The following is a 23,807-nucleotide window of genomic DNA, read 5'->3' on the forward strand; positions in this document are numbered from 1 at the left end:
GGAATTTAGTAAAAAATCATCGGTAATGAATCAATTGGACGTCCAGTCACTGGGAATTGGCCTGTTTGCCATCTGTCTGGTGGGATTACTTTTTCTGCGCAATTAAAAGTGTGACCCTGTGCTTGGGCTAGGAGGAGGGAAGATGAGGCATGGGGCTAGGTAGTGTGATCCCATTACACCAGGGGAAGGAGGGGGTTAGGGGTGAGAGGAAGTGCTTCAGTGCAGAACTAAAGATAGCATGTGCAGCAAAACTGGCACTCTCCTCTACATGGATGTGTATGCATAGTAAAACCCACCAGCTTATTTAGCATGAGTTTAGTTGGAACACAGCAGACATCCAAAGTCCAAGTGATCCCTGTGTGCAGCCTGTGTATCCAGAACGGTGTGGAGAGGCAGGGGGTGAGGGCTCCTGCTTTATCTCTCGATTCCACGTGAACCGTTGTTTTGACTCGTGAGCCACAGCTACCCTTGGACACTTTCCAGAGGCTACAAGTCTGCTTTTTTTCAGTAGCCCTTCAGAACTTGAGTGAAATGTCCTGTCATCTGCAATCAGATTTCACTTTTTGTTGCTCCTAGAAGAGACGGCCATTAAAGCCAAGGATATGTGACCTAATGAATGTGTTTGTTGGTTTGCTTGAGTTTGTTTGAGTTTGTGATCATTATACAGTTCCTTCCCATCTCTCTTACTGCCTCTCTTACTCTGTGTTCCTTTCCATCATCCATCATTTCTCAGACACAGAAACAGGATGTGGAGCTGAAAAAAGACATTAGAAATGTAGCTGGGAAGTATGGGATGGCGATAGCTGACACTTCCGCCAAGAGGAAGCGTGGAGTTTGGAAAGAAAACACACAAGCAAAAATAGCGGTTTTAATTACCATGGCTGATTATGAAGTGGTCTCTGTGGTTACCCAGGCATGACCGAGGTGGCAATATCTTTGGGCATAGGGCCAAGCGCCTGGGAAATTACAGGCTGTGCAAACAAGAAACCTAGCCTAAGCTTTCCACTTCCGCCCTCCTTCCCTCCCTCTCTGATGGTGTCCATCTTACTGTATCTCTGTTGTAGCCTTAAACTCTAGACCAGATCCTAGGTGCCTTCTTTGTCCTCTTTCCAATGTATTCATTTCTCCAAATAGCATCTCTACCTTCTTCCCTTTAAAACTGTACCCACTACATCTCTCTCTCTCTCTCTCTCTCTCTCTCTCTCTCTCTCTCTCTCTCTCTCTCTCTCTCTCTCTCTCTCTCTCTCTCTCTCTCGCTCGCTCGCTCTGGTTATGTCTCCAAACTGGCAATAAGTTGCTTGCTTTACAGACATGATGTAAGCCCCTGCCCAAGGGTACATCAGGTTGGATTTCTCCTGCTTTATCTTGTAAAGCCTAAATTAACAGCTGGTTTGGTTTGAGTTCTTCTGGATCTGACTTAAGGATTAGGCATCATTCTCCTGTGAGTCAATCTGGTTTGATTTATTGCAGGTCTATCAAAAAAGATCAATGGAGACTCTTTTGAAAGTAAATCCTGGTTGGTCTTTGTGCTTACTTGTCATCATTGTGATTTTTTTTTTCCTGTGGCTCTCACTCCTTCATTCTCATTCGCTACCTCCCTTTAGCTGTCTACTCCTTGCTTTCTTTTTTCTGTTTTTTTTTTTTTTTTCCTGTCTTATCTCAGCTACGCGGGGAGTTAGCAATCAGCGGTGTCTGTGGTATTTTGCTGTTGTACTGGATGGATTTTTCTTTCTCATTAGCTATCCATCACTACAGCTCAAATTGAAGCCTAGATTTAGTAGCACATCCCAGTTGGCAGCTCAGAGCTTATTTTTATTTCAGGCCAGTTCTCCATGTACTCCAGCACCTTACATCCTGCTTCTTATTGTACAAATAGGTACAGAGTTCTGCACATGGATCAACTTGCAAAAAACAATCGTGCTTTTAGTTTTAGGTTCACTTAGTTATTACCACATTCATTACTTAAGACTCACTACTCAACTCAACTACATGTGTTCTTCCTTGGTATGAAGTTATTCATTTAATTAGTGCTGTATCAACTGAGCAGGATTTAGTGCCATTCCAATTGAGCTGACTTGGTGGATCAGGAACACTCTGAGCAGGACATTGTGACAGCAGGCCTGGCAGGCAGGCTGAAATCAGATCCATCCATGTTTCCAGTCCTCCTTACTCGTTCCCTCTCCCTTTCTCTCCTCCGTGCTCTCGTCCATCCCTCCAACAACAGGCCTATTATATGTGGTCAGGTCTTCTCCTCTTCTCCTCCTCCTCTTGAGGCTGTGACTCTTGAAGAATCTGGCTGTGCAGTATGCACACACAAGCAAGGCCACACAGCCTGACCCACAGCCACACGTGCACTGACTCGCGAAGGTTAATAACAGATGCTATGAGTGAGCAGGGTTGAGTGTTGGTGAATGTGTATTACACAGTGAGAATGGCAAAGCTCAAATCAGCATGATTAAACACTGTCAGTGATGTAAAATTGAAAAGAGAACGTTTCACTGTGACCGTATTTTTGGTACTCTCTCTCGTCTCAGCATGTTTTTCTTCCCTGTCTTTTGTATCCTTTCACTTTTTTACCCCTCAAAGGCATGAATACCATAGTATATGATTTTGTGTGTGTGTGTGTGTAAACAGAAAGAGAGAAGCTGGAGCAGATCAATGTCAAGTTCAGGTGTGTCCTCCTTCCTGGCAGAACAGGGCCGAAGGGCCGGGGTGGGGAGGGGAACGTGCATCGTGGGAGACGTGGGAAGGAAAGGCTTGCTGTCAGCAGCTGGACCTCTTAATCCTATAGGCCTGGGGGAAAGGGTGTGGGTGTGTGTGTCTGTGTCTCTGTGTGTGTGTGTGTGTGTGTGTGTGTGTGTGTGTGTGTGTGTGCGTGTGTGAGAGAGAGAGAGAGAGAGAGAGAGAGAGAGAGAGAGAGAGAGAGAGAGAGAGAGAGAGAGAGAGATAGTGCGCCTACTGTATATGTGTGTGTCTATGGTGAGTGTTTCCAGTAGGTCTGGCCTACACACCTCTGTGGCTGTATTTTGCACAACTGAGTGTGTGTGTGTGTGTGTGTGTGTTTGTTTCAACATGTAAGTGTACATATCTTTTTGTACAGTATTTGGTACATACAGGGCCTTTACTGTTTGCTGTGGTCATCTGTATTAAAAAGCATGTTAGTCACTGTTAAAATTCATCTTAATTCTTCCTGATTAAGTGCAAAAGGCTAGAGGATTGTAGGTAGGGGTGTAAAGGAGGTGTGCATACTTTCAGCCCACTCCATCATTTGTATTATTATCTTTGGTTTGTACCGAAAGTGCTGAAAGAAGTGATTGCATCATGTTTGGACTTCATTAGGATGAAGCACACTATTTAGCTGCATTCCATGCAAGCTCTCTCTCTCTCTCTCTCTCTCTCTCTCTCTCTCTCTCTCTCTCTCTCTCTCTCTCTCTCTCTGGCTTAGACTTTTGCATATATCACGGGCTGGCAGGCTAAGAGCCTGGGACTTCCCCACGCCACACTCCAAGCCTTTGATCCCTTGCTTTGGAGGTAACATCAAAAGGAGAGGCATAGAAAGGCAGCTACTACTGTGAAGTTCACTGTTCAACTTGATGGCTTGGCTGAGGGATTTTTTTGGTACGGCTTCCCTCAGCTGACAAAAACACACAGTTCGTAGCCAAGGCTTGTTTTTAGGACATGTTAACCTTTATAGAAGCCATCTGTTTTTTTTTTTTGTTATTGTGTTTTTAGACGGTCTAGGGTTGGCTAAATAAGCTGGATTCTTGTTAATCATGCGATGGGTGAAGTGCAGCTGCCATATTGCACCGTATTGCGTCAATGCTGCAACCCTTTATACGGAGGTTTGAGGAAAAAACGATAGCAGGCTGAGGAAGCAGCTACATGCATGTTCAGCGACATTCAGCTTCCTTCTCTTCTGATCTGACACGGAGCCGTCTGAATCTGTTACGGGAGTAAAATTCCACATCCAGCTGCTGTGTGTAGAGGCCTCACACTCTATACACCTTCGTTATCTGTCACAAGAGTCTATGTCATGGTGGGAATGCAGCTCTTTAACATAACCACTGCATGACAATAACATCACCTCATTTGTCTTGAGGTTTTTTGCATGTCTAGGAAAATGGGCTTTTACAGTTCATCAAAATAAAATAAAAATAGAATCCAACGCACTGTCTGATCTGAATTGTAGTTTAGTTCTTTATCAGGCCCCATGCTCAGCAACAGACATATAGATCTACAATTACACAACACAAACCTTGCAGACACAATACCCTGAAATAAGCAGAGAATTAAGCTAAGCAGTGTGGTGCTTCCTAGGGCTGTAAAATTCCTTTGAAAATTCATTTTTAAAAAAAAGTCTTGCATTGAATTGCAATAATATTGATCCTTATAGCTGGACAGAGCAAACATTATTAACATTTTGGCCTCCAACAAACTGCAAAGCTGAATCCCAAATGAACACCTAGTGTCTTTATATGCTCACATGGGATATAACCTGATAGATTTGTAGAATCTAAAATAAGCACATTTTGACCAGTGGAACCCCAGTGAGTGATTTACTGCTTCTAATATCGAGGTAGAGAAAACATTTCGATATATATATATATATATATATAAACATTACACTTGACAGAGAAACAAGGATACATTTATTCTGGCCAGTTATTGTTTGTGTATATTGTCAGCATTTTTTTGTTTCATAGTCAATTTTATTTATCATTGCAAGCCTACTTTCTTCTTTCGTCTGTCTCTCAGGCAGCGAACACCTCTAGGACTGTGTGTGTGTGTGTGCACGTGTGTGTGCACGTGTGTGTGTGTGTGTGTGTGTGCGCGCGTGTGTGTATGTGTGTGCGCGCGTGTGTGTGTATGTGTGTGCACGCGTGTGTGTGTATGTGTGTGTATGCACGTGTGTGTATGTGTGTGTGCGTGTGTGTGTGTGTGTGTGTGTGAGTGTGTGTGTGTGTGTGTGAGTGTGTGTGTGTGCGCACGTGTGTGCGTGCATGTGTGTGTGTGTGTAAGTTAGGGAAAGAAGGCATTAAGGCATTAAAGATTCTTTGGTAATTGGCTTGTGCTATGGTGACTGTTGCCTGTATTTGTGGATGGACATTGGTGGTAATTAACAGAGCGTGGGAGGAGAGCAGAATGGAGTCGTGAAGAGGTCATTTCTGCTTTTTTCTGAAGGTGAGAGGTGCTGTTCATGGGGTGCACAGTAGAAGAGGGTCACCAGAACACCTATTCTACTTTACCCACTATGGCCACTCCCTGACCTTTCCTGAGTTTTACTGTCAGCCACGCTTGCTCCATTTTAATTAGCCACCAGCACATAATTTATTGATTTATTTCACACGACGGTGTCTCTGTGGTGTCTGAGGTATTCTGAATGACCCCATGATTACAGGGTCCACAATATAAACACAATTAACTTAGACGCCTCCTGAGCAAAGCCTCCTGAGTCCGTATTATTTACTGTTTTAGAGTTCTGTAGGATGGATTTGGTCTGTATGATACATGTACATGCTCTGTGAGGACTTCTTTATGGATATGTCCACACACTTGTCCTGAAACCATTCTGTATTTCAACTCAGATTCCTGATAATGGGCTACTGGTGCACTCCAGGGCCAGGCCTTATGAATATGGATTTTGAAGTGCTCCAAGGTGTGTGGGTGTTTGTGTGTGTGTTTTTGATGCTTTTTGAAGGCTGCTGTTGCTGCTGGAGGTGAGAGCAGTCTTCATTTTGAACTTGGGAGTGTGCTAGTGTGGTAATTACCACCTTGTGGTGGCTAGGGATGACCCACCTCCCTACGGAATTACAACGTTCTGTGTATGTATGTATGTGTACGCTTTTGTGCGTGTTTGTGTACACACTCCAAAGTCCGAACCCCACGCTGACTCCATTTGAGCTGTTCTCAGGCACACCTAGTGCTGAGCTTGAAGTCAGGCTTCTGCGCACGTAGCTGTTAAATAGGTCAGTGTGTATGAGATTCCACAGGGCCAGAATGAGAAAGGGAAAGCTTGAACTCTGTGTGTGTGTGCGTGCGTGTGTGTGCTTGCGTGTGTGTGAGTGTGTGTGTGCGTGCGTGTGTGTGTGTGTGTGTGTGTGTGTGTGTGTGTGTGTGTGTGTGTGTGTGTGTGTGTGTGAGAGAGACTTAATACTGTAGACTTCAGATACCTATGTGCCCCTGCTGCTGGCGCAAACACTGGCGCTGAAAACTCTGACCCACGCGTCTATTTATAGAGTGTGTTGAAGAGTCCGTAATCAATCAGTGAAAGATAGACAGAGAGACGACTAGCATGGTCACAGCATGAATTACCTGAAGCCTGTAAAAAATTTTTTAGCAATTAAAGACCAACTGATTTTTTTTTTTTATTTTTTTTTTTATTTTTTTTGTAAATAAAATGTTTTTAATGACGTCTTTGTTTCTGTTTTTCATATCACCTGTTGTGTTAAAGTGTAACCGAAAGTTACCACACATCTGGTTCAGGATCTAGACTTTCAGTTCTTTTAGATCAGGAAAGGGTTCAGCCGGATACATCGCCTTTATAACTGTTGTTTAGCCTCAGTGGACTTTGACAGATTCTTCCTTATTATTTCCAAGAAGGCCATGTTTGTGATTTATTGTTGTCACATGACAGTATCTCTGTGCATTAGCTTAGCTTTACTGCTAGCAGCTCCAACTTTGTTAATAGTACAGGTATAAGGTGTTGCCCCGTGCCATTCTGAACGTTTTAGATGACTCAGCTGCTGTTTGACTAGTGCATGAGCCCACACCTGCTAGACAAACAGAGCGTGAGTGAGGTCACACACAGCTCATGCTTTAGCATTTTTATTTAAGACCAAATATATTATCCCTATTGCAACGTTTTGTCTTTTCTCTAAGAAATGCAGGATGAAAGACACCACCGTGAGTTTCAAAAGGCAGCTGCCTCTTTGGAGCGTCTGTAGGATTTATTTAGAGGAGGAAAAGAGGAGTAAACTGAAAAAGAGAGGGAGAAGGTGTCAGAGGGAGTTAGATGGAGGAGAGGAGAGAAGGAGGAAGGTGAGAGATGAGCGGTTGGAGGAGAGTGAGATGGGGTCTCAGGCCCCGTGCTGTCAGAGGGCTGAGAAGCCCCCAGCGGTTCTGGCTTTGGAGTAAATGCAAGTCCTGCAGAGCCTCTCCTGCCCCGGGGCACACAAACCCCAGGCCTGCCCACATTCTGCCTTTATTTTCCTGCTTGCAAATTGCCTCAGGCTGTCTGAGCTGGTGGGACGTTCTTTTCTCATTTTTTTTTCTCTATTTACTCATAAAATGTGTATTAGGAGAACTAAGCAAGTGTGAAGAGCCCAATGTATAGACTAACTTTTAGTTTCATGTAGTGAGAGCGCAACTCTTCCATCACCAATCCTCTTTTTCCTCTGCTTTCCATCTTCCTCTCTTACTGTTCACTTGAAATGAAGGGCATTTGAATGTCTGCCACACACACACACACTTTCCCTTACATTTGAAAATAGATACAGCTATTTTCAAAGAGCTTGTCTGGAATCATCAATTTGTTCTCGCTACAATCACAGAAAATTGCTTGTTTTGTGAAAGTGAGTTTGTACATGAGTGTGGTAAAGTATGTGCATCCTTGAGGGTTTTTGCTTGTGCACCTGGAAACAAACCCATGAGAAGAAGGGCTTCAGAGGTACGAAGAGCTTTGCTGATGCAGGTGGGGACTATGAGAACAGGAGCTCCTGTATCTGCTACAAGTCTGATCTGAGATTCTCTGGACTTCCGTTTTTGAACACAGTAGTGTCAGTTCCAGCCTCTATAGCACTCCAGTTTTAACCAGGAGTTTTAGGGTTTCATACATCTTTAGGGGAAAAAAAGAGCTGTTTATTGTGTCTACATAATATGCAAGCTGTTAGACAAATCCCTGCATCCTCTAACACTGTGCATGTGTACATGTAGGTGTGTGTGTGCACGTGTGTATATGTGCATGTGCGTGTTTTTCCATGTATGTGCCTGACCCCTGGGCACAGATGGGCTGGGATGTGGAGGGCATTGCTGGGTGTCTCTAGTGGGAGGCTGGCCAGCCTTATGTTGACTACAGCCTCCAGCTCTGCATCCCTATTTCTCTCTCTCTCTCTCTCTCTCTCTCTCTCTCTCTCTCTCTCTCTCTCTCTCTCTCTCTCTCTCTCTCTTGCCAGTTGTATTCATTTACATAGTGCACATATCTGGAGTATTTCCTGATGGATGACTCGTTTGCTGGACCATTGACCTCTCTGGCACATCAAGCAGCTGATTTGTCTGATTATAGAAAATGTGTCAGCTATTTTAGATTATTTACTGTCTTACTCTCTCTATCAGGATGGTTCTATCGTGTAGTGTAAAGTTCACCGGCAAAAATGTATCATTTTCTTAGACATACTTTACAATGACTATCTAACTCACTTTGTAATTGTAATGCCATGTCACTTGACCAGTCGATTCAGCATTTCATGTGTTAGTACTATGATGGCCAGAAGCGTCACAGTCACACTCATGTGTATACCAAGGTCTTTAAAGTTAATGCTGGTTTTTAAACAGAGCTAATTTTTGCTGCATTGTGTCCTGTACAGTACAGGACAAAAAGCTTCCTAGTTTTTATGCAACTAAAATGTTTTAAATCCAAAATGTGCTTAATTAAGTTTAACACAGCAGAGAAGCGTTACTTTTCTGATTTATAAAACTTGTTTTTCTAACTTACTGTGTCCAGTCTCTCTCTCTCTCTCTCTCTCTCTCTCTCTCTCTCTCTCTCTCTCTCTCTCTCTCTCTCTCTCTCTCTCTCTCTCTCTCTCTCTCTGGGAACTCTTTGGGCAATAGAGGGAGAGTTCATCCCTCTGGGAGGATTTAGAAGCCTCCCTTGTCTTTCACTTCATCAGAGACAATTGAGTCATTCAGGGCCATTGTGGCAGTTCGGAGGCAGGAGAGAGGAGGTGAGGTAGGCTTGGAGGCCTGATTGAGGCTGGGGGAGTGACGGGGGAGAAAGTGTGGGGTGGGGGGGGTGGGAGTTGTGGGCAATGTATCCTAAAACTCAGGAGCAATTTGACACATTAGAATGGCACTCGAGTTACCCAAGGGGCCTACTATGGGGAAATTTGGTGGAGAACGATGGGCAGCAGGCGGAGGTCAGAGGTCACAGCCCAACCAAGTGCATCCGTCAGTGGGCTGGGAGGGAGCCGAGCCTCTTGGGTTGATAGAGCTCTGGCACTGCTGCTTTTCTTGGCATGCTTATAAAAACTGTGGCAGGGATTAAGGAGAGAACATTTGCAGTAGTGGTCTGAAGTGGATATGCCTGTTAGAGCATGTGCACTATTGCCCTCGTTGAGGTGTCTCCTTTCACTCCCCTAAATCCAAACACTACTATGGTGGAAACCAGGATGTCACCTGGCTCACAGCCAATACACACCACTACATTTCCTTATAAACTATGCTTGAAATAAATATGAATTTTCACTAGGGGCATTTGTTCATTTAAAGAGCAACCGATCCGTAAATTGCACTATTTCTAAACATTTCCTATGATATGGATTTGCTTTCCCATATTTTTCTTCGTACCGACCCGTTTGGCATTTTTAAATCCAGCAGCCAATAAAATATACAAGGAGCTCAGGAGAACTTTATGACACATCCTTTCCGCCAGTACAGACGCAAACCCGTAAACAAATAGATGTACAGGAGTAGGCAGTAAGAATGCAGAGAAAGGGAAGCGGTGAAGCTGAGGCCAAGGTGGGAGTCAATAAGTCCCTCTAACATCAACCACAGGACTGCACCCTGTAGTGAACCTACCGCTAATTACCACTGAACAGACTGGCTCTCTCTAAGGGTCACACACACTCTCATGGTACACACATACTCTTACAATAATGCCACGAAGTAGACACATATCTACTATACAAGTACTGCACAAACACAAAGTCCATGCTCAGATAGCCACAGGCAACAACTGAAACCTGCATGAAAGACAACCAAATCCCCAACCCGAGCTTTCTGCCTCCTTATTTACTTCGTAATTCTTAGTGCTCTGAATGCTAAACTCTAAATGGCTTCATAGAAAATACTGTAAAGAGTAAGCACACGGGTGTGACAATACAATTTATTAAGGAGGGGGTGTGAAACACACGGGTAGGGAAGGACAAAGAGATGGAACAGCAGGAAGAGCTATGGTTGGATCTAGTTAGAGGTGAGGAAGGAACGATAACAGTTTTACTCGCAGCCTGGCAAGTTTTTTGGCTGGAATTCGAGCCCAGCGGTTGACGTCCCAATCGGATCACTGGCCAACCTACAGTATAAAGCCAACCAACTTGTCAGAAGTTCTCTTTGGGGACTTTAGTACAACATACATTATGAATAACAAAAAGTGATTCATTTTTATGTCAAGTTTACTCTAAATCCATTTTTCATGTTTTGAGCTGTAGGCAGCATAACGCATTGCCTGTGGTCCCAGGGTTAAGAAGCAGCTCCTGGCTAAGGCCGGCTTAAGTAACCTTTATCCATACAGTACATATACTCTCTTTCTCCCTCTCCCTCTGTGTATCTTATTTTGCTGCTTATATCCTTTATTTTCCTACGTGGCTTATTTAGCTCTGTGTGATAGCTTTAGTTGTGTCTAACCTTGTTAGATAATCGAGCATTTGCTAAGCTTTTATGCAAATCCAGCGAACCCTCCTCTTACGTACTTAGAATGTTTGAATAATCGTTTGAATTTACTCTCAGGCAGTGTGTGAAGCAGCTATTTTGAAAGGTCACATGTTACATCCTCTATGTATGGTGCTATTCAGGTTTCCCTTAATATCAGCAATCAAAAGCCAGTTAACCTCTGACCTGGGTAATTGAGATAACACAGAGGGCACACTTTGTGTCAGAAAAAACAACAACTTTGCAACAGATGAGCTGACCATGACCATGACTCTGACAGTCTGACACTCTGGAACCAGACCATGACCATGTGTGACCTTGTTGTAGACTTTCTGACTTTTCATTAGAATTACAGGTCAAAGGTTCACAGCTTGAGCTCATTGGCTTTGTGAATATTGGACTGATGGTACTTACTAAAGCAGATTTTTTTTGGCATTAAAAGAAAAGAGCTGCAGTGTTGATGTCCTGGCTACATGGTCAGTGAGAAGATATTTAATTATGTTTTGGGCAGACAAGCAATGATATAAAGTAAGACCTATACATTAATTGATGGGCCTGGCTCCACTGCAGACTGAAGCTCAGAGAAAAGACGGGACAGACGGAATGACACTCGTTTCCTGTGACTGAGTGAGACGGATGGGGCAGAGTTAAAAAAAAAAAAAATCACGTACAGCCTTTTGCTGTGTACTTTCTCTTTAAACTAGAACATTCTATAACACTGCTCTGTCTTATATTGTACATTTTAACCTTTACCCATTTCTACAGCTGAGTGTGTGCCCTCTGATCCTACCCATAAAAGATAATAACAAGGGTTTATTGCTTCATACCATTGCCAGTCTCTCTCTCTCTCTCTCTCTCTCTCTCTCTCTCTCTCTCTCTCTCTCTCTCTCTCTCTCTCTCTCTCTCTCTCTCTCTCTCTCTCTCTCTCTCTCTCACATAACTGTTTATATGTCTATACGTGTGTATATGAGTCCTAAGGAGACAGGCTGGATCAATCATTTACACAAATGGTTCCTGAACTGAGTTTTTATCGACACGTAGATTCAATATAATACACCTGAAATTTCATATATGACATAAACCAGCCTTTATACGAAATAGAAAGTAAATACACTGACATTTCTTAACCATCCAGGACAATCTGAGGAAAAAAAAAGATTCCCGTCCCATGGCACAAAACAGCCCCTTCCAACCTCATGCATTTTTCAATCCAGGATGATTTTCAGTCCAGTTTGCTTTTGCTTTCTTTTTGTTTTCTGAATCATACAGTCATTTTAGGATATTTTTTCCTCTTCTGTTTTTTCCACTGTTTGCGTTTCTGCATTGTTAACATGTTTTCCTTTGTTTCCCCATTTTGTTTCTTTCCACCATTCAGTATCTACAGATGAAATGGCCACTGCTAGATGTTCAAGCAGGAAGTCTTCAAAGTAGACAAGCACTTAAAGATGCCAGGTCCCCTTCTCCAGCACACATCGTTGTAAGTAACACCCATTATTCATTACATTAACAAAGCTCTTTGTTTTACGGCACAGACAAAAGATCCTCTTCCTGTCTCTTATATTGTCCGGCTGGGATCTCGCACTACTGTCCTAAAACTAACATGTCAATTGGGTGCAAATGTCTGCAGCTTATTGTGTGACAAGCAGGACTCCATAGTGCTATACATGTAGTTTCGGTGGTAGCAGGATACATAATTCATCAAACGCACTTAACTGTGTGGCATTATGGAACTTTCTCTGCTAGATATACATTTGAAGGTTCTAAGTGTTTGAAACGTCATACTAACATATATTTTAAAAAAACAACAACAACTATGATTTAGAAATATTTAGAAAGATAAGGCAACGTGTCTGAATTGGTGATTTTAAAATCAGTTAGCGTTCTCAATCTGTTAAGGATGCTTGGAAATATGAGGTATACATGTATGAATATAGAAAAAGAAATAAACGTCACGATGCTAATATCATCATCATTATGTGGGGTGTGTGGGGGGGGTTGTCACTGGATTCCGAGGAATCATTTTGGGCACAGAGGGAATCTAACTTCCTTGTTGTCAGTTATCATAGCTAGCCTAACTACAGGCTTCTTGCTTATGTTCTTCAGCGCATGTTTTTGGTCAATGGTGTTGTTCATGTTCTGTTGTCTCAGAAGAACAAGATAGACTGGAAATCTGACACCGTAGTTTCCCTTGATGCTGATTTCCTACATGTAGCTAATGTATGTTTCTCTTGTAAACATGTGAATGCCTTTATATTTACCTCAGAAGAATATATTTAATCAGTGTAGAGCACTGCAACATGTTTGTTCAGGCAAAAGGGCATAGTGAAATATGACATGTACACTGAAATGTGACTAGGCTATTTCACCTTTGATGAAACACATGCATACATAGGACTCGAAGTAACAGTGATGTCGCTGGAAATTGGCCTGCATTTCTACACACATGCTACACATCCTCACAGGGTTCCCATATGAAACTGGTTCATTAATGGTCAGGCCTATGAGGTAAAAGCAGCAGTTAGATAAATCCCTGCAAGTTTTTATTCTACAGATTCCACTGATATTATAGCCAGTCAGTAAAACCCCAAACTCTTCACACATTGAGCAATCATCAGTAACACCAAGGCTAGACATATCACTGCACTGAAATAATGGAGGTGTGTAACTTTACCTCACTGTGTCCGTCAGTAGACCAACTGCTCTGTTGACTCCAGAGTAAAGCTTAGAGCCTTATTTATTTATTGGCCCTGATCTTAGGGTCAGGCACAGATCAGAAAAGTCGATTAAGAAAGTCATTAAAGTTGTATAACTACAGTCACTGGCCTTGCATTTTCACTGTCACATTTTTTATTTTTTACTTTTGAAATTGGTGTTAGATAATTTGCCACCTCTGCAGCTTTGAGCTTGTGAGTGCAAAACTTCTTGACACTTTCAGAGTTTGTTGTGGGTGACTCGGGGCCCATTATTAAATGGCTTCCATCCCTTCCTGAAGTGAACACACAGTGCACATAACATCCTAGACTTCAGTGCATCTTGGCAGAACTGAGTTAAGAATAGCTCCCTGCCACGCTGTGTTTATTTGAAACAGAGAGCTGTCAAAAGTTAAGTTTAGCACCAAAGAGTTGGCGATGGCAGCATTTTGATGAACTGAACAGCCAGTGAGATCTTCACTCTTTAAAGGTACTGGGCTATTTTGGGAACATATGGGCAGGTTTACAAGGCTGCTTTCTGCTTTTTTAAAAGAGGGGTAAAGAAAATATGCACTTCTTCCTCTCAAAATGATTAAAACTACAGGGAGCATTTAAAACCCATTTCAGGTAAATGCTGTACTTGACTATAATCCCTGGCTGTCTATGCTAAGGTTGCTAAGCTAAGGCTGTAAATACTTAGCAAATTAATTCATTGCAGAGTTTGAAACTAAATCTCTCTCTAGTGAACAACTTTATTTTGAATTCCATCTCCATCTATTTGTTTATTTATTAGTTGTGATTAGGTCCTGAATTTTGTTTGTTCACGCCTGAGCTAGGTGAAATCAGCAACATGAACTTACTGGTTTTCCTGCTTACCCTCTTTTTCTCTCTCTCCTTACTCTGATACACGTGCGATTGATAAAGCATTTCCTTCGTTTGCATCATGCTAGTGATAAACTTTAGTTAGACCACATGCTATTGTCTGAGACAGGTGAATGTGTTCAGGTCTGAAATGTCCAATCCAGTGTATACATATTGTATATATATTTTATATCAGTCTATTTCTGCAATACAGTACAAAAACAATACAGTTTTTTTGCTGTCAAATCAGACTAACACCTGGCATCCTTGTCTGTTGTGACCCGATAAGAGAATGCCGATAGGCAGGAGATAAGGGGCAGGAGCTGAAGTTCAAGTGATCTTTCAATCAGCTGGAGAGAGACAGAGGGATAGAAAGGCATGCACATACGTGTGTGTGTGTGTGTGTGTGTGTGTGTGTGTGTGTGTGTGTGTGTGTGTGTGTGTGTCTGAGAGAGAGAGAGAGAGAGAGAGAGAGAGAGAGAGAAAACATGCAGAGAGAACCATATAGACAGTAACTTGAGCTCACACTACTTGTTGGTCACAGAGGCACTGGGGGCTCAAAGAAGTCTTTTACCACTGTGTACAGTATGTATGAGTCTAGTAGAGGTGAGAGAGCAACACATCTAACTACTGAGAAGACTTATAAACTAAATGGAATTGTTGAGAAATGACCTAAATGTCTTAAACTCACTTCCATCCAGAGCACATTTACAGAACCACAGATATGTAGTGATTAGTAATGCATTACGTACCGAAGTCCCAAACTCTCTCGTCTACACGCACACACACACTACACGCACAGCATGATGTCAGTCCAGTGTGGTGTAAGGGAAACCTTTAGGGGGCAGGGTGAGATGGGATATTTCCCCACAGCTGTGACAGATTGGCCATTCGTTCCAGGCTCACTTTCCAGCACTCTCCGTCTGTCCGTGCAAACAGCTGTCCACTGCTGCTCCGCCATTGTGTTCCCATCATGTGACTGAGACCGAGCATTTCATACCACAGGAGCCAGGTTCATGACTGAAATCAGATCAACTGATCAGTCAAATGCACTTTGTGATTGAAATGTGCAGACAGGTGCTATAGTGTGTCTGGAGTTGATTTAAAGTCGCACAGAGGCAGGAATTAGACAGATTACTTTCTGAAGTGTACTTCTGTGGGGTTCAAACTTTTTAAAAGTATTTTTTAATAAATGCTTGGAAAATGATGCAGAAATAAATACACACACACACACACACACACACACACACACACACACACACACACACACACACACACACACACACACACTCACCACCCTTTCCTCTGGGTCTTGTTGAGGCTGGACAATGGCTCTATTGTGTTTAGGGCTTTCACTGGCTGCAGAGGATGGCTGGAGTGTTAACTGTTTCCCCACCGGGTTTCACTGCTGATTGAATGTGTAGGTTTTTATCCCTTTGTGAGGACTACATTTAGAGTGCATTGCAATTTGGAGATTTACCAAACAAAAGTTTTTATTTTTTATAGTATGAGGCATTAAAAACACAAGACAATGTAAATGTCCCATGAAAATAGAAACTGTCCTTGTGTGTGTGTGTGTGTGTGTGTGTGTGTGTGTGTGTGTGTGTGTGTGTGTGTGTGTGTGTGTGTGTGTAAAACGCGGGAACCACAAGGATGCTGAGAAAGGGGAGAGGAAAGGAGGAGGAGGGGTGGGGGGTGAGGGAAGAGTTCTGTTTTGTGCCAGCTCCGAGTGTATGGTAATTAGTAGTGAGGAAGTAATGGAATGTGAGCAGTTCATACAGAGCGGGACCTCCCACCTGAAACCCTGCATTCTGTACCTATGAATGCTGTGCAGTCTTTAACATCAGCGATCACCATGATGAACTCTCGACATAGAAGCACAGGTTTTTTCTTTTATCCAGCCATGAGTCCAGCCATATTGGGGAGAATATTAAAAAAAAAAAAAAAAGTCCCTCAGTGCACTGCATCTTCTCAACCTCCCATTGAGTGTGTGAGACGGAGCAGGCTGTGTCAGGATGGTGCAGGGACAGTTTTGCCTGGTAATTTGCTCTATTTTGTGTGTGTGTGTGTGTGAATGGTGGTGCACCTGGACTGGCTGGACAATAGCTGGGAGGGCCAGAGGCCTGCTGGGAAATCCCTGCCCCCTCGCTGATAATGAGCACCCCAGTGTCACAGACTTCAGACTGAACTCCAGTGCATTCTCTCTCTCTCTTTTTCTCTCACACATACCAGCTCTCTCGCTGTCTTTCTCAAAGAGCTGTACTGTGCACTGTGTTCCGTCTCTTTTGATGGTGTGCACACGATTGGCATTTTGCCTGCAGCTTTTCCAAGGCCTTTCCTGTTCTAAACTCACTGAGTTGTTTAAAACTCATGGTCACTTCACGTTCTTATCACTGTCGAATGTGAGCAGGATCTCAGGCTATAATGCTTAGCCATATCCTTGTGTGTGGATGTAATCTGAACATGGCCAGAGTTGTTCCTGTAGTCACCCAACCCCCACCACACACTTTCTCACCCAGACACAACATAGCGTGTTTTTCTCCCAAACATTCAAAAATAAGCTGCCTGACAGAACTTTGGTGCTTGTTCATTTTCTACCAAATTGAGGGCTAAATAGATTGGTCACACCGATGACAGAAAGACTTTTGTTTAGTTTAGTTTGAAAAGTTTATCATCTTTTCAGTGACACCAACTTGAAATAAGATTGGTAAAAGAAAATTACAGATCAAGACAGCTCACTGAAGAAGAGGAAGAGGAAGACATGCCAAAGACATTTAAGAGACATTAAATAACTTTATGTCCATTTGGATGTCTCACACAAAACCAATAACTAATAATTTACAGTAATCAGTGGGTTTTTTGTTTGTATGTTTGTTTCTCTCTGCATTTTTTTTATGCAGCGTAACATATTGTGAGTTTTCATTAGTACTAATCTTGAGCACATGTATTTAGGTAGAGGATAAGTGGAACAAGCATAAATTTAATTTTCTCATGCCAAACGTAGCAGTCGCTTGTGCTGTGATAAAGAGACCTCTGGGAAACAGGCTCTTTACTGAGGGCAAACGGTGACAAGGTTATCAGCCTGTGTGCTCTTAAACCTTCCCATCTTCGTTAACCTGCTCTTAGCACTCAGGCCACCCATTGTATTGTATAAGGAACATGATGATCCTGTGTGTGTGGGTTTGTTCAACAACATCCTGCCCTGAATTGAACAAGTCACATGATAGGATAAACTCAGGATAAAGTAAGCTCGCCTGTCTATTTGTGTTGCGTTCTGAGGCATGTGTTTAGCATCAACATTTTTAACGGTCTATAAAATATTTACCTCCTTCCTCCTTTCTCTTTCTCATCCCTTTTTTTTTCGCTGTCCCTCTTCTAACCTTTCATTATTTGGCAGGAAGCCCCTGTCGACCATGTTAGCACCGTGGCACTCTCGTTACACACCCCTCTAGTTTACACTGGCTGACCGTCCGCATGCTTCACACAGCCGTGCATTCATTCACGCAGCGAGGATGCACTCGGGTTTACAGCCTCACGGTCAAGAAATGCCTGGCTGCTCTTATGGCATGTATGTGTGTGTGGAGTAAAGTGTAGGTGTCCCGCTGTGTAAAATGAATAGATGGGAACCTAAGTGTGACCTCAGACCTCAGAAATAGACTGTAAATGGGGACGATAGTGAAAAAGGATGTCAGTGGTTTGTTTTAGATTCATATGACTCAGGTGACACAGAGTGTGTGTTATGGAACGATAACTTTTTAGTTCCACAGATCTTTTTTTTTTTTTTTTTTTAAAGTTAGAAAATTATAAAACTCCTATTGTAATATTACAATCGAATTTTTACAGAATAATTTTATACGTTTTACCTCCATGCTCTACAAGTGTTGTGGACAGGTCCATCAGAGTGAAGCTGTACCTTTCAGCTCATTGTATTCATAAGTGCAACATTTGGTGCTCAACTTCAGCTTGGTCTGTTGCGGGACTTTTAAACCGTTCGGTCCCTCCAGGCGTTCTCCTAACAGCCTCGTCGTCTTCCGAGCGTCATCTTTGTAAACGCTCTTGCTATGGAGCCGCATTTGTGTTATGTAAATTATTTTTTCCTCTCATCTTCCGGAATGGTGGCGATTATTTCTCTTTCTTTTTCTTTCTCCTGAAGCAGCTGGCATGAAGAGGCTGCTTTTCAGTTCTGGCATCTGGGCTTGAACGTATGCCAGCGTATGAGTGAGGAAGCAGAGTGGGTCGTGTTTATGCGCATGCTTGCGAAGCGACGTGTCATGTGGGAAGAGGTTAAGGATGTTTGCACGAGACAAGGCCGCAGTCTATCTGCCTTAATTGTCCTCTTGTCCACTGGCAGAGAAACGATCTATTAAGAGGAAAGCAGTGTGTGTGTGTGTGACAGAGAAAGAGAGGTGCTTGGCAGCATTTGCCAGGCACAGACTGGCATGGTACACTGCTGCCGAGTGTCTCGTTCACGCCTAGACCCTCATCGGTGGACACAAATAGTTGGAGGGCTCAAAAGATCACCGTACAATGAGTAGCCTTGGTCTGCCAAATGCAAAGTTGTCGTGGAGATCAGGGGACTGAAAATGTTCAGCTCATCTTCTTACAGTTAGCATTGTAAATAGAGCTGTTGCGTTGTGGCAAGAGCTCGTCGCCAAGTCCTCGAGGGAATAGCTCTTTGAGTTGCTCCACTGATCAATTGCTCATTGATCGCCTCGCTGCATGTAGGTAATAATGGACTCAGCTTTTGAAGAGGTCTTCTGCTCGGTGAATAACCAGATTTCCATTTCTTCCCCACCCCCACCCCCACCTTGCACAGAGGTTTTGCAAAATGTTGCTGCCAGAACTTGTTTGACAAGATCGGGGTGGGGCTCCTTAGCATGTGCTTGTGGGTGTGAGTGCATGTGTGCCGAAGAGGGAGTTTGTCAGTGAGTTGAACGCAAAATGTTGATCTTAATGTCCACATAGTTTTGCCATAGGTGTTCCTGCCCGTGCCTGTTTTGCATGTGTGCAAGAGAGAGTTCACTGACAAGCATGACAAGCAAATGTGTACACCGCATGTCTTAACTAAAGCTGGATCACCTTTTTAAGCTCGACTGCACACGATTTCACTGCAACACTGCAGCACGGCGGTGGATCCGAAACAGTACAGTTCACTTTTTGTCTATGGAAGGAGAAAACAGGAGAAGGGTTCTGAAAATGTGTGAGATTTTTGATGAAGGAACTTCCTTTAGGATTTCCTGTGAGTCAGTCTATAAGGGGATACACACTCAGACTGTGTGATATGGTCAAAAACAAGTAATGGTGATGATGCCATTGCATGAATAGAGTGTCATTGTGGTTATATCTACAATGTAGGACCAATATATATTTTTTTTTACAAATATATGTATGTATTAAATCAGCCCCTACTCTGCACTGGGTCACTCACAGATCTCCTGGTCATTCTCTCATGAGGGACTTTATCATGGTCCTTCATTGTGATATTTAGGTCTTAGGTCTTTTAACCCACAGCGACCCAGCAGACAATAAAAATGAACATAAAATGTGGTTTAAAAATCACATCAAAACACTGTTGGAACAGATATGAGTTTTTTTTATATAGTGGTAAGGACCTGGAATAAAATAAAATGTATTAATTACCACAATGACATACAGTAACACACACATGAGATAGATCGGGATGCTTAAAGAACGCAAACAATTCAAGCAACAGTGAGTTCCATGATAACAGGGTATAATCCATATTTGTTTCCCACACCCACACCACACCCCCACATGCAAACACACCTTGTGGTGTTAAGGGAGAGGTTGGCCGAGTTAGCTGGTACAGTATTAGCACTTGAGGCTGTTTCACAGAGAAACGTGTTTTGACAGAACTCCAGGTGTCTTATTGTTGGCCTGCTATGGTTCGACAGATTTACCAATTAGTATCGGGCTGTGGGTAGACGAGGGGGCGGAGCTGTTGGGCAGCGTTATGGAAGAATAGAATGGGTATGGAGGAAAGCAGGGAGGGAGGGACAGAGTGATGGAATGACATGGGGCTGTGTAGGCTGTGGGGGGGTCGTGTGGTCAGAGAGGGACTTTCAGTAAACTGATACATGACCTCTTTTCACAGGCCTGTAATAGAGGAGCTTGGGAAAGTGGCAGAGAGAGAAGAGGAGGAAGAGGAAGGGACAAGATAAGGATGAAGCCAAGGATAAAAAAATGGCTCTTTTATTCACAGTTTAGCATGAGGCAGCTGTTTTATGAATTGGGAAACAAAAAAATGGCTCCTGGTGTGTTTAATCATTGTGCAGTGCGACATGAAAAATGATTTGTGTTAACTAAGTAGTTAGCCGTGATAGCCGTCATCTAGTGTGTGAGCGTAATGCACAGGGGACATCTGGACTACTAATATACTGGATGTTTTTTATGAGCTCTGAGTGGTCTTTTTTTCTTCTCCCTTTTTGTTCCACTTTACATAATCGCTGTTACTTCTTCCACTCCAATCCTTATTTATATTTAAGTGTGCTCACTCTGGTTCCAGGAAGTTTTAGGTGAACTTGGGGGAGACGAATGAGTGATTTACGCTGCTTCCCCTGGGTGGCCTTATAGCAGGGGAGCTGTTTTTGGATGTGCTACGCTTGTTTTAGTAACACTTGCCCCCCCCCCCCCCCCAAAAAAAAAAAATAAAAATAAAAAACCTTTACCCACACCCTCCATCAAAAAAAAACAGATACATTTGCGCAATAATTTAATTGCAGTGAAAATGAATAGCGCTTTCCACCAAATTTGTGGCTGTGAAAATTCCCATTATGAAATTCCACCATATGGAAGCTGGTCTTTAGGGATATGAAGGGGAAGGCGTTTGTGGTCCACTGAAATTGCACGGTGTCCCACAGCATGTTCCCTCACTAATCTATTGTTTAGGTTGGACCAAAGCCCCCTATGCTTTAGGTACAATTACTGCATGCTTCATGGACACTCAGATTGGCCACGTAATGTGCCAAGGGAGATTTCAAGAGAGCTCAAGAGGCGGGAAGAGTGTACATTAATGTGTGAGTGTGTGACTGCGAGCGAGGAGGACAGAATGAGTGAATGAGTGTTAGGGAGGAGGGGTAAACCTTCAATCTGACATTCCCAAAGAATAATTTATTGTTGTAACTGAATGCGCCGTGACACTTAAATTTTTAACACTTTTGTGCGTGTGTGTGTGTGTGTGTGTGTGTGTGTGTGTGTATTTGCTGCTGGAATGCTGACTGCTTCCAGGGAGCTCTTAAGCCGACCCGAATCAGGTTTATTCCGCGAGGCCTCGCTGAGAGCAGGAGAACGATACTTTAGGAACACTTGGGATCTGATTTCGATGCAGTTTTGCATTGTCCTTTCACATTCCCCTCCTACAGATCATTTTCAGATGTGTGTCAGTTCACCCTTTTGCGAGATCTCGACGCCAATTTATCGGGTTTTATTCCTTTCAGACGTTTCGGTGCGTTTTTACGCTGCTTTTTACTTGTTTATCTCGTTTTGATGTTTCTCCACAGTACGTGCAGTTAGTATTATCTACGATCTGTCTTCATTGTGTCTAAAGAGCAAAAGTGACACGGAACTCTTTCATTCTTTCCAGTCATAACTCAGTCTTTATTTATTTTTTTGATGTACTTTCTCTTTGTTGTTGTTCCTGCGAGGGTTTTTCTTCTCGAACAGCTTAGTAAACGATCTCGTTGATGTGTATTGTCGTACCTTTAAATACGTCTCGGTGGTCATTTATTCAGTAGAAAAGAAGAACGTGTCTCTTGTGCAGAGTGTTGAACACACAAACTCTGCAGTGTCTCTAATTTGACAGACAGGTAAAAAAAAGGGGGACACAAGGTTCAGTTGCGTCTCTAACTAAATGGACAGCACCAAAAACCTTTTACCCACATCTCTTGTTTTAACCAGAGATTTTCTCTGCTTTAATGCAGCTGGAGAGCTGTCAAAACTCCGCTTAGTTTTCATGCATTATTAACATTAACCGAACACATTCATTTGCCCATTTATTCATTCATTTGTTTTGTTAACAGCCGTTTTGGAAGAGGTAAACAGAGCTGAGCGAGCGTGTGTGGATAAAGCGGCAGGCCGTGATTGGAGAGAGACAGACAGCCGCAGAGCCCGGGCTTTACAGGGAGGCTCATTAAGGACAGAGCGGCATGGAGGAGATGCGAGCAAGCGAGCGCTTCACTGGCCTGCGTCTCTTTGAACACTGTCCGTCTCTCATCTGCGACATGCTCTGTTCCTCCGTAACAAGACGTTTCTTCCTCACGAGGCGGTTTTTTTTTTTTTTCTCTTCCTTTTTCTTTTTATATCTCACCAGACGGGTATGTGGAAAGCTCAGATGATGCTGCCACAGACCTTTGGATACAGAGCAGGGTTTTCGTTTTTGTCTTTTTTTTTTTTTTTCTCACATCGCATAGCCCAGTGATTCTTATTTGTTATGTGTTTATGCGACACTTAAATGGAGTCTTTAATTAGAACTTTCCTATGGCCTGTAAGTGGTTGTCTAGCTTGGAAGGCCTGATGATGGTATCAGAAGATAGAGCGTCTGGCGTTTACTCTCTACGAAAGTAGATCTTAATGTCAATGACGCTGTAAACAAAGGTGCGGTATTTGGATTATAGCATTAAGCAGAATTTGTTTTATATTTAAACCGTAGAATTTGTTCTCTGACAAGGATCTAAACGTCTCTAAGATTATCAGGAGGCTTTCCTACTAGGGGTTTATATTGTGTTAAGTCACTTAACATACAACAACAGGACTCTTTTTTTTATTTTTCAACCATCAACCACATTGTTAAAACTCAACACATATGATGGCTCACATCTTCAGTTTTCTATTGTATCGTTGAGTTTTGAACTCCCTCGTCCTCTGTGTATCCTCGAGAGTGGTAGTAATGCATCTCAAGTGGCTCGGAAAGCTCTTCCAGCACTCCATTTGTGACCTCCATGTCTGCTGCAGGTCCTCTATGCTAATGCTGGTTGCACACAAGTAGTGGTGGTGGCCGCCCGCCTTGCCCACCCACCCACCCGCCAGCCCGCCTGCCTGCCTGCCTGCCTGCCTTCCTGCCTGCTGCTTTTCTTTTTTAATTGTTATATCTCCTTGCCATTAATATGAGCAAAAAGGGAGGCTTCTGCTGTGCCTGGCACATCAAAGCTTACCTCCCCCAGTCTTACAAGTTGGCCGTCTCTTTGGAGCGAGAGGCTCTGGAGATGTGTGCCGCTTCCCGGCTGCAATGAGTTTGATGGTCTAATTGTAGCCCCCAGTGGACAGCGCAGCACATCACAGAGAGCTTAGGCCGAGCGCTCATCGCACCTTCACACAGGGCATACACGCTCGCCGACACCAGATCACAGGATTGGGATATCCCATCCTCTGGAGGGATGCTATTCTGCGTCCAAACCCTTATCCTTTTTTTTTTTTGTGTCCACTATACAGCAACGTGGTTCTCTCCGCTCCCACATTTGTTTGCCGTCTTTGATCTATTTATTTGCATGTTGTTTTTCCACCCTCTCCTACCAAGCATTCTAGCATTATTTACATGACCATACGCGCAGTCGGTATCTTTCTGTGCTTCAGTATACTGTAGTAGGTACTGAAGCCATG

General features: G+C 43.2%; 1 protein-coding gene across 29 annotated transcripts in view; it reads left to right on the forward strand.

Moving 5' to 3' along the window:
• Nucleotides 1-23,807, forward strand: part of tcf7l2 (transcription factor 7 like 2) — a 76,690-nt gene that overhangs the window by 12,719 nt on the left and 40,164 nt on the right. For all 29 annotated transcript variants that reach the window (XR_003439708.2, XR_003439710.2, XR_007143659.1 and 26 more), the window contains exon 4: nucleotides 12,017-12,118. Coding sequence is in view for 26 of the 29 variants with exons in the window: in XM_027140388.2 (XP_026996189.1) it covers nucleotides 12,017-12,118 (102 nt within the window). In the remaining 3 variants the exon portion in view is untranslated. The remainder of the gene's footprint in view (nucleotides 1-12,016; nucleotides 12,119-23,807) is intronic.

This window comes from Tachysurus fulvidraco, chromosome 8, assembly GCF_022655615.1.
Source record: "Tachysurus fulvidraco isolate hzauxx_2018 chromosome 8, HZAU_PFXX_2.0, whole genome shotgun sequence".
Taxonomy (NCBI): domain Eukaryota; kingdom Metazoa; phylum Chordata; class Actinopteri; order Siluriformes; family Bagridae; genus Tachysurus; species Tachysurus fulvidraco.